This window comes from Oncorhynchus masou, chromosome 9, assembly GCF_036934945.1.
Source record: "Oncorhynchus masou masou isolate Uvic2021 chromosome 9, UVic_Omas_1.1, whole genome shotgun sequence".
Classification (NCBI taxonomy): domain Eukaryota; kingdom Metazoa; phylum Chordata; class Actinopteri; order Salmoniformes; family Salmonidae; genus Oncorhynchus; species Oncorhynchus masou.
Window position 1 is genome coordinate 72,975,292 of NC_088220.1, and position 11,195 is coordinate 72,986,486.

The following is an 11,195-nucleotide window of genomic DNA, read 5'->3' on the forward strand; positions in this document are numbered from 1 at the left end:
CCAGATGTCTTGAAAGCACCTTAGGTATCACCTTACCCTTCCCACCTGGCACTGGCAGACCAACAAAGGTGCGTTCACAATACATCAACGGTTCTACACTATTATACTTGGTCTTTGATAATCCAGTGTGACTGTGAATTAACTATTTGAAATTGCCATTTAATTCGATACCAAATGTTAATATGAGTCTTTTGGTACGAGTAGTACTTTATACTAATAATTCAGACTGGCATTGTCCCGGACAGCTAAAGCTGGTTTCGGTGGGTCCTTCAGTCTTGGAGGAAAGAGCTAGTAGCTAGCAGTTAGCCGTGGTCAACATGCCGACTGTCAGTGTCAAAAGGGATCTTCTGTTTCATGCCTTGGGCAGAACATATAGTAAGAAATGTTACTTACCTTTTTAAGTCATATATATTCAGTACATTGTAGAATTACACATTTTAACTAGTTTCGGCGTTGTATTTTCAGACAAAGGGTACCTATATATATATATATAGCGAGGTAGCTGCCTAAGTTAGCTACTGTGGCTACCTAGCTAAGACGGTGGCTGATGCCGTGGCAATAACAGCATATTACGTTTTTTGTGGGTTGTTTAACAACATATCACATATGTTACATACAAAACGGCATATACTCTGTTTCTACTGAATAGTGATTGAAAACATGATTTGATAGTTGACAGAACTGATGATGCTTGTTATTTCACGACGATTGCATCATTTCCCTACCCAGACCTATCCTACCCTGCTAAGTTACTGTACTGAACGCCACATAGCTACGTCCATTTAACTAGTCAAATCTGATTTAAATGAAGAATGGAGGTGGGACCATAATATACGAATTATTCCAACATATTAAAATGCTTTTCTCTTTCCCTTCATTTAAGCTGATGAAGAATTTGATGAGTTGTGTTTTGAATTTGGGCTGGAGCTCGATGAGATTGTGAGTAGAAGACAGTGAGGATGAACTTCAGCCATATCCACTTGTTTGTGTGAGCCCCAAAACAATACATTGGTTATAACTCCTCCCCCTAACCCTGTCCTTCAGACCTCAGAGAAGGACATCATCAGTCGTGAGCAGGGGGACACCAAGGCAGAGGGGGCGTCTGATGTCATTCTGTATAAGATCGATGTCCCAGCTAACCGATATGACCTTCTGTGTCTGGAAGGGCTGGTCAGGGGCCTGCAGGTCTTCAAGCAGAAGTATGTAAACACATCCATATGGAGAATTGTGTGCTTAAACATTACTTTTACATTGCCAAAGTATTTCAGCTTGTGCTGCTTTATCGTGTGTGTTGTGTCTTCAGCTGTTTATTGACATGTCCATATGTGTCTGCACTCCAGGATGGAAGCCCCTCGCTACAGGCGTGTGAGTCCAGCCAGCAGTGAGCCTCAGAGGCTGGTCATCACAGAGGAGGTGGGTGAAAAACACAGACCAGACTCTCTGTTTAATGACCTGGGTTTGGGACAGAGTGTAGGGTTGGGTCATTTGGTCATCTCAGAGGAGGGGGGGGACATCAAATCAAACTTTATTTGTCACTTGCACCGAATGCAAAGCAGTGTGACAAAAACAACACAGAGTTACACAAACAAACGTACAGTCAATAATACAAAACAAAATAAAAATATAAAAATCTATGTACAGTGTGTGCAAATGTAGAAGATTAGGGAGAATAACAAGGCTATATACAGGGGTTACCGGTCAGTGTGCGGGGGTACAGGCTAGTTGAGGTACTCTGTACATGTAGGTGTTGGCGAAGTGACTATGCATAGGTAACAAACGAACAGCGAGTAGTAGCAGTGTACAAAGGGGAGGGCGGTCAATGTAAATTGCCCAGGGCGATTTTATGAATTGTTCAGCAGTCTTATGGCTTGGGGGTAGAAGCTGTTGAGGAGCCTTTTGGGCCTAGACTTGGCGTTCTGGTACCACTTGCCGTGCGGTAGCAGAGAAAACACTATAACTTGGGTGACTGGAGTCTCTGACAATTGTATGGGCTTTCCTCTGACACTGCTTATTATATAGGTCCTGGATGGCAGGAAGCTTGGCCCCAGTGATGTACTAGGCCGCTCACACTACCCTCTAGCGCCTTGCGGTCAGATGCCGAGCAGTTGCCATACCAGGCGGTGATGCAACCGGTCAGGATGCTCTTGATGGTGCAGCTGTCGAACCTTTTGAGGATCTGGGGACCCATGCCAAATCTTTTCAGTCTCCTGAGGGGGTACTGAAAAGGTTTTGTAGTGCCCTCTTCATGACTGTCTTGGTATGTTTGGACCATGAGAGTTCATTGGTGATGTGGACACCAAGGAACTTCAAACCCTCGAGCCGCTCCACTACAACCCTGTCGGTGTTAATGGGGGCCTTAATTACTCACATTGGAGCAGACTCTCTGTTTACTGACCTGGGTTTGGGGCAGAGTGTAGGGTTGGGTTCATTTGGTCGAGGGGGAAACATGGAGCAGATTCTCTGTTTACTGACCTGGGTTTGGGGCAGAGTGTAGGTTTGGTTCATTTGCTCATCACGGAGGAGGTGGGGGAGGGGGAAACATGGAGCGGACTGTTTACTGACCTGGGTTTGGGGCAGAGGGTAAGGTTGGGTCATACATCTTGTCTTTGACAAGATGATGAATTAAGATATTGAGCTGTTGATTAATTCCTCTACATTTGTTGAGGCTGTGCAAAGGAGGGTTTGTGTTGGAAGCAAGATATAGTTTTTAGAGATGAATGAGAGAATCCTGACCGACTGTGGGTGCCCCTGTTTGTGCCTGTCGTAGACAACTGCTGTGCGACCCCACGCTGTGGCTGCAGTCCTGAGGAACATCACCTTCACACAGGAACGCTACGACAGCTTTATCGAACTACAGGAGAAACTCCATCAGAATGTCTGTAGGTTAGTAGACACCTAACACATCTCTACCTTCACAGAAAAATATATACAACACACACACACAAGTTTGACCAACTCAGTGGCCTTGAGGTTAGTGTCTGCCCTTAGATTGGAATGTTGGGGGTTCGGTCCTTGTTTGAGTCATACCAAAGACTGATGGCTCTATGCTTGGATTGTGGGTAAGGCCCTGCGACAGTTTAGCATCCAATTGGTGTACTTGTACATCAAGCTGCCTTGCTCTACAAAAAACAGGAGATGGGGCCAGGAGCCTGTGGGCTATTCTGGCTTGGACAAGGCTTACTTATTACACACACAATTTCACCTCTGCATATTTATTGTCAATGTTTTGGTCAGAGACCTTTTTCAATACCATGCCTCATACTTCAGTGATGGCTTTCAATGTGTTCTTCTCTGGTAGTTTGAGATATTGACTCAGTGGATGTTGTGACAGTGTGTGTGAATTGACTGTAATCTGTGCTCTGTAGGAAAAGGACTCTGGTTGCCATCGGCACTCATGACCTGGACACCATTTCAGGCCCCTTCACCTACACAGCCAAACCACCTGGTGACATCCGCTTCAAACCTCTCAACCAGGCCAAGGAGTACACCGCACAGGAACTCATGAGCCTCTACAAAGTGAGCAGGGATTGGCTACAGAGATCATGAGCCTGTGTAACATGAGTTGTGATTGGGTATGGCTAGAGATCTTTTATTTCTGTCATCCCAATCTTTCAATTTGTTTCTATTTCTCCCTCTCAGACAGACAGCCACTTGCGACACTATCTGCACATCATTGAAGACGAGGCTGTATATCCTGTCATCTATGACAGCAACGGCATTGTTTTGTCTATGCCTCCAATCATCAATGGTGAGGACACACACATACAGTGCATTTGGAAAGTATTCAAACCCCTTGACTTTTTACCCATTTTGTTATGTTACAGCCTTTTTCTAAAATTGATTCAATTGTTTTTCTCTCATCAATCTACACACAATACCCCATAATGACAAAGCAAAAACAGATTTTTAGAAATGTTAGCAAATGTATTAAAAATAAAAAACCTAAATCACATTTACATTTACGTAAGTATTCAGACCCTTTACTCAGTACTTTGTTGAAGCACCTTTGGGAGCGACTACAGCCTTGAGTCTTCTTGGGTATGAGTCTACAAGCTTGGTACACCTGTATTTGGGGAGTTTCTTCCATTCTTCTCTGCAGATCCTCTCTAGTTCTGTCAGGTTAGATGGGGAGTGTTGCTGCACAGCGATTTTCAGGTGTCTCCAGAGATGTTCGGTCGGGTTCAAGTCCGGGCTCTGGCTGGGCCACTGAAGGACATTCAGGGACTTGTCCCGAAGCCACTCCTGCGTTGTCTTGGCTGTGTGCTTAGGGTCGTTGTCCTGTTGGAAGGTGAACCTTTGCCCCAGTCTGAGCTCCTGAGTGCTCTGGAGCAGGTTTTTATCAAGGATCTCTCTGTACTTAACTCTTTGTCTTTCCCTCAATCCTGACTAGTCTCTCAGTCCCTGCCGCTGAAAAACATCCCCACAGCATGATGCTGCCACCACCATGCTTCACCTTAGGGATGGTGCCACGTTTTCTCCAGACGTGACACTTGGCATTCAGGCCGAAGAGTTCAATCTTGTTTTCATCAGACCAGAGGATCTTGTTTTTCAATATCTGAGTGCTTTAGGTGCCTTTTGGCAGAGTGAACATTGGGTTTGTTGTCACCTCCCTGACCAAGGCCCTTCTCCCCCGATTGCTCAGTTTGGCTGGGCAGCCATCTCTAGGAAGAGTCTTAGTGGTTCCAAACTTCTTCCATTTGAAAATGATGAAGGCCACTCTCTTATTGTACCTTCATTGGTACCCTTCTCCAGATCTGTGCCTGGACACAATCCTGTCTCTGGGCTCTACAGACAATTCCTTTGACCTCATGGCTTGGTTTTTGCTCTGACATGCACTGTCAACTGTGGAACTTTATAGACAGGTGTGTGCCCTTCCAAACCATGCCCAATTAATTGAATTTACAACAGGTGGACTCCAATCAAGTTGCAGAAACATCTAAAGTATGATCAATGGAGACAATGCACTGAGCTCCATTTTGAGTCTCATACCCAAGGGTCTGAATACTTATGTAAATAAGTTATTTCTGTTTATTTTTAATACATTATCAAAAATGTCTTAACCTGTTTTTGCCTTGTCATTATGGGGTATTGTGTGTAGACTGATGAGGAAAAAATATTGAATAGATTATAGAATAAAGCTGTAATGTAATAAAATGTGGAAAGTCAAGGGGTCTGAATACTTTCCGTATGGACTGTATATGCCAAAACTATTAACCTCGTAGACTTCCAATATTGATTTACCCATGGTATGCTGTAGATACTGTTCTGTGTCTGTTTTTCAGGGGACCATTCCAAAATCTCCTTGAATACAAAGAATGTTTTTATCGAGTGCACAGCCACTGACCTTACCAAGGCAAAAATTGTGTTGGACATGATGGTGACGATGTTCTGCGAGTATTGTGAAGAGCCTTTCACGTGAGTCCAGGCAACAGCTGTTTAGATTTCTATGATTAAAATTAAATGGCTAATTGAACCTAATATGTTAGTGTGTAAAATAAGACCATGAATTAGTAGGAATCTGTCATTATAATAAGAAGTCCCTTTGCCCTACCCCACTTTAAGACTCCTCTTGACCTATCTCACGTTCTGTCGCTCTCTCTCTCAGGGTAGAGGAGGCTGAGGTGGTGTACCCAGATGGAAGGACCTGTCAGTACCCGGTACTGTATCCCCTCACCATCACCCTGCAGTCTGTTTCCTTTTGTGGGAAAATATATTAGAACCCACTGGTCAATATGTACATTCTGATTATCCCCATTCTATTTGTAACCCTCAACCTTTCTGCTATACCATGTGACCTCAGGAGCTGGCTTACAGGAAGGAAACTCTGTCAGCTGACTTCATCAACCGTAAAGTTGGCATCAGGTAACAAAGTGGCTTGAAATAATATCCAATCTTGTTCCTGTAGAGCTACCGTCCTGTAGGTTTCAACTCTAACCCTGTTCCTGGAGAGCTACCCTCCTGTAGGTTTCAACTCTTAACCCTGTTCCTGTAGAGCTACCCTCCTGTAGGTTTCAACTCTAACCCTGTTCCTGTCGAGCTACCCTCCTTAAGGTTTCAACTCTAACCCTAATCTAGTGCATCTGATTAAATAATTAGCTTGTTGATAAGCTGAATCAGGTTATTTACAACTGGGTTTGAGTGAAAACCTACAGGAGGGTAGCTCTCCAGGAACAGGGTTAGCGTTATAACCTACAGGAGGGTAGCTCTCCAGGAACAGGGTTAGCGTTATAACCTACAGGAGGGTAGCTCTCCAGGAACAGGGTTAGCGTTATAACCTACAGGAGGGTAGCTCTCCATGAACAGGGTTAGCGTTATAACCTACAGGAGGGTAGCTCTCCAGGAACAGGGTTAGCGTTATAACCTACAGGAGGGTAGCTCTCCAGGAACAGGGTTAGCGTTATAACCTACAGGAGGGTAGCTCTCCAGGAACAGGGTTAGCGTTATAACCTACAGGAGGGTAGCTCTCCAGGAACAGGGTTAGCGTTATAACCTACAGGAGGGTAGCTCTCCAGGAACAGGGTTAGCGTTATAACCTACAGGAGGGTAGCTCTCCAGGAACAGGGTTAGCGTTATAACCTACAGGAGGGTAGCTCTACACGAACCGCGTTAGCGTTGAAAGCTACCGTCCTGTAGGTTTCAACTCTTAACCCTGTTCCTGTCGAGCTACCCTCCTGAAGGTTTCAACTCTAACCCTAATCTAGTGCATCTGATTAAATAATTAGCTTGTTGATAAGCTGAATCAGGTTATTTACAACTGGGGTTTGAGTGAAAACCTACAGGAGGGTAGCTCTCCAGGAACAGGGTTAGCGTTATAACCTACAGGAGGGTAGCTCTCCAGGAACAGGGTTAGCGTTATAACCTACAGGAGGGTAGCTCTCCATGAACAGGGTTAGCGTTATAACCTACAGGAGGGTAGCTCTCCAGGAACAGGGTTAGCGTTATAATCTACAGGAGGGTAGCTCTCCAGGAACAGGGTTAGCGTTATAACCTACAGGAGGGTAGCTCTCCAGGAACAGGGTTAGCGTTATAACCTACAGGAGGGTAGCTCTCCAGGAACAGGGTTAGCGTTATAACCTACAGGAGGGTAGCTCTCCAGGAACAGGGTTAGCGTTGAAACCTACAGGAGGGTAGCTCTCCAGGAACAGGGTTAGCGTTATAACCTACAGGAGGGTAGCTCTACACGAACCGCGTTAGCGTTGAAACCTCCAGGAGGATAGCTCTCCAGGAACAGGGTTAGCGTTATAACCTACAGGAGGGTAGCTCTACACGAACCGCGTTAGCGTTGAAACCTCCAGGAGGATAGCTCAAGCAGAATGCTACCAATATCCTTACATTTACATGACTCTCTTATCCAGAGAGTCAGTCTTACATGAGCAGTTAGGGTTAAGTGCTTTCTCAATCATTTTTAAAAATAATCACCAAGTCGGCTTTGGGATTCAAACCATCGACCTTTCAGTTACTGACCCAATGTTCTTAACCGCTAGGCTACCTGCCGATGTTTAACGTTTGTAATGCTTTAATGTTTGTAATCCCCAGTGAGTCGACTGAGCATATCGCTCAACTGTTGACCAAGATGTGCTTGCGCTCAGAGGTCATGAGTGACGGCGAACAGATCGAGGTGGAGATCCCGCCCACGCGCTCTGACGTCATCCACGCCTGTGACATCATGGAGGACGCCGCCATGGCGTACGGTTTCAACAATATTCCCCGCACCACGCCGCGCACATATACCATAGCCAATCAGGTGAGGGTTTCTTCAGCCGGTTATTCATTAATGAAGTTGATTGGTTGTTGACTGGAGCTGCTAGTTGGGTGCTATTAAGTGGTGAAGTCTTATTTTCCCTCATGACTGTTGTGTTTTTAGCTCCCACTGAATAAGCTGTCAGAGCTACTGAGACAAGACCTGGCTGCTGCTGGATTCACGGAGGCCCTTACCTTTGCCCTGGTAATGACCACACTCTTTACCTTTGTGGAACCCAAGAAGAGTAGCTGCTGCTTCTGCAAAATCTAATGGGGATCCAAATAAATAAACACACAAACACATTTTCATGTGTTGTATCTGTCTTCCTGTGCAGTGTTCTCAAGAGGACATAGCTGACAAGCTGTTGAAGAACATCTCAGAGACCAGAGCATGTCACATCTCCAACCCTAAGACAGCTGAGTTCCAGGTGGACCACCATTACTGTGGATTAAACATGAATCTCTCTGATAACATCTGTCCCCCTTTGGTCTTTGAATGATCTCGTACAGTTGCTTTACACTACAGCAATTTTGAAGTTAAACAGTTGACTGGATTCTTTCACCCTCTATTGATGTGAGGGTTGTTCTCCACTAGAGGGTGCTGTGTGACTGGGTGGGTGTATCAGAGGCTGGTGGTGGTGTTAACAGCAGTGCTCGTCTTTTCCACCAGGTGGCGCGCACCACCCTGCTCTCAGGCCTGCTGAAGACTGTGGCTGCCAACAGGAAGATGCCTCTGCCTCTGAGGCTGTTTGAGATTTCAGACGTGGTTCTCAAGGATGAATCCAAAGGTCTGTTTGTATGCCGGTGTGACCTCCGTATTCATAATAGACAGTATTCATGGATATGTGATTAAGTAATGTCATTGTATGCCTGCCTTTCCAATTTCTTTATTAGGACAAACATGAATTTACATATTGATTCCCTCATACTCAAGTATACACACAGTCATTATCTGTTTTTAAAGACATCCTACAGTATATCCTGATGCCTACTTTGTCCTCTGCTCTCCCTCTCAGACGTGGGGGCCAGGAACAACCGTCGCCTGTGTGCTGTCTACTACAACAAGAGTCCTGGGTTTGAGGTGATCCACGGTCTGATGGACAGGGTTATGCAGCTGCTGGAGATCAAACCAGACCAGGGCAATGGCTACCACATCCAGGCTGCCGACGGTAAGACAACCAGGGAGCCATCTCAGTGGTTTAAACTGGACTCCGTTTCTTTCAATGGCAACTGATTGGTGAAAGCTCTGGATAGGTTTTCAGTTTTCACCATGGTGCTTTCAACTGACGTTGTCAAACCGGTCCAACTAGCCTCCCGAGTGGCGCAGCGGTCTAAGGCACTGCATCACAGTGTTGTGGCGTCACTACAGCCTGGGGTTTGATCTTGTGGCTGGTCATCTGCAAGCTGATTTCGGTCATCAGTTGAACGGCGTTTCCTCAGACACATTGGTGCGGCTGGCTTCCGGGGTAAGCAGGCAGGTGATAAGCAGCGCGGCTTGGTGGGTCATGTTTCGGAGGACGCATGACTCGACCTTCACTTCTCCCGAGCCTGTTGGAGAGTTGCAGTGATGAGACAAGATCGCAATTGGATATCATGAAATTGGGGAGAACAAAATTCAAAACAAGCTTGTCCAAGTCAGTGGTCATAAAGGAAAGGAAGCAAGGATAGGAAGTGGTATGAAACTAAAACCCATGTCATGGTTTCACAGTTTACACCTAAATGATTTTAGGGGGTGTTTTGTCCACTAGTGAAGTGAATGTTTTTCCATTGCACTCATGAAACTTGTTCCACAAATCAGTGTTTTTATGAGCTGTGGGTTCTGCAGGGCTCAATTAGCTCCAAACCCTCCCATCTCTGTGTCTCTCTCACTCCACCTCACTCACTCACCACAGGATGTGTGTCTCCTGTCACAATCTGTGGGGAAATGGATGGGCTCAAGGACCACAGAAAGAGGGATAAGGAGGGGGTGAAGAGAGAGTGCAGGGGTGTGGAGGATAGAGAAACGGGGAGGTGGAGGGTAAGCGAGCGTGTCGTCAGCAGTGGGAGTCAGACTGCATGTGAGTCACGTCTGCTGCTGCAGTGCGCCTCCCTGGGTTTACAGGGAGATCCATGGGCATTTAGACTGCCTGAAACACACACTCACAGCTACAGAAAACACGTAGACTGTCACATTTACACACTATTATGCAGAGAGAGCGAGAGCTGTCAGTTGTCTCACTCATAGCCATGTGGTGTAGGGCTGAGTGGTTAGGGAGTTAGTGGAAGGAGAGCCTCTAAAGGAGCAGATGCCCACGTTTCACTTAACTGTGTCAAATTCAGCCCTTCCCATTCACTGTTAAAGGCATGCTGTACCCTCCTGACTGTCTGGTTAGTGTTGACCTTGGCTCAGTGAGAATGAATCTTAAGAGTGTTTTCAGGGTTGGTGGAATAGGTTGTCACATTGTCAGGCTGGCTGTCTGGCTATTAGTGTAGCATTTTTAATGACTGGGTGTCATGGTGCTGCCCTGGAAGACACACACAGATCATGCAGAGATTTTTCTGTTGCTAGTTATGAGTAAGTATCTGAATGGTGGCTCAGGATTAAATTAGCTTTTAGGAGCAAAGCAGTGTGGGAAGACCTGAAGCACCATGGAGAAGAGAACAGAACACCGTAGGAACGTAACATGTCTGTGGAACTGGAGTCATGGCAACCCAGAGCCTAGCTGGTCTCTTCCTTGAACAGGCTCTAGCGGTCAGTGTTTTAAACAAATCAATGAGTTGTCTCACATCTGAGAATAGTTCAAGCCAAAATGAGACGGATCTTAGGTGTCTTGTCTATAGAAACATTTATTCCGAGACTACATTTCTTATGTTTATTTTCAGTGGACCACAGATCCTCTTCACCTTCCCTTCCTTCCCAACCCCCCTCTGTTTCCCCTCTTTTCTTTCAGATTCCACCTTCTTCCCTGGTCGCTGTGCTGAGATCTTTGCGTGCGGGAAGAGCATAGGACGCCTCGGGGTCCTTCACCCTGATGTCATCAACCGCTTTGAGCTCACCATGCCATGCTCCGCCCTGGACATCGACATTGAGCACTTCCTGTGATGTCACACGCAGACACACGCCTGAACCTGTAACTCCACCAAACTCACCTACTCATGCTCAGTCCATCTCAACACAGGCTTTCCCAGCTCCAGCAGAGTACAGTCCAACCTGCCACAGCTGAGCTCACATTTTTACGCAAATCTCCCATTGACATCACATTGCGAGCTTGAGATATGTGCGAAAGTAAGGATTCAGCCCCAAATAAATTGTTCAGTTTATATCATGCTGGTATTTCTGTTGACAAATGTACAACAGTGTATGAAGTAACCATAGAAATTGTCGGCTGGTATATACAAAGGATGTGGCCGTATTTTTATCTCCATGGTAATTAAAGTGAATATGAGATGTCAGCCTGTGACTCAGTCCTGTGTTT

General features: G+C 45.8%; 1 protein-coding gene across 1 annotated transcript; it reads left to right on the plus strand.

Moving 5' to 3' along the window:
• Nucleotides 1–266: 266 nt before the first annotated feature.
• farsb (phenylalanyl-tRNA synthetase subunit beta) lies at nt 267–11,172 on the plus strand. Its single transcript, XM_064975162.1, has 16 exons — nt 267–375; nt 884–939; nt 1,045–1,199; nt 1,341–1,413; nt 2,768–2,883; nt 3,366–3,516; nt 3,640–3,748; nt 5,283–5,415; nt 5,606–5,657; nt 5,801–5,862; nt 7,537–7,744; nt 7,865–7,945; nt 8,076–8,168; nt 8,411–8,528; nt 8,757–8,909; nt 10,671–11,172. The coding sequence occupies exons 1-16, from the start codon at nt 318–320 to the stop codon at nt 10,820–10,822; spliced, it is 1,770 nt and encodes a 589-aa protein (XP_064831234.1). The 5' UTR covers nt 267–317; the 3' UTR covers nt 10,823–11,172.
• Nucleotides 11,173–11,195: the final 23 nt, after the last annotated feature.

Excerpts from the sequence above, each read along its gene's own strand:
- farsb (XM_064975162.1), top strand. The coding sequence starts at position 318 with ATGCCGACTGTCAGTGTCAAAAGGGATCTTCTGTTTCATGCCTTGGGC. Across the intron at positions 8,169-8,410 it reads CTAAGACAGCTGAGTTCCAG|GTGGCGCGCACCACCCTGCT; the intron begins GTGGACCACCAT and ends CTTTTCCACCAG. Across the intron at positions 8,910-10,670 it reads CCACATCCAGGCTGCCGACG|ATTCCACCTTCTTCCCTGGT; the intron begins GTAAGACAACCA and ends CTTTTCTTTCAG.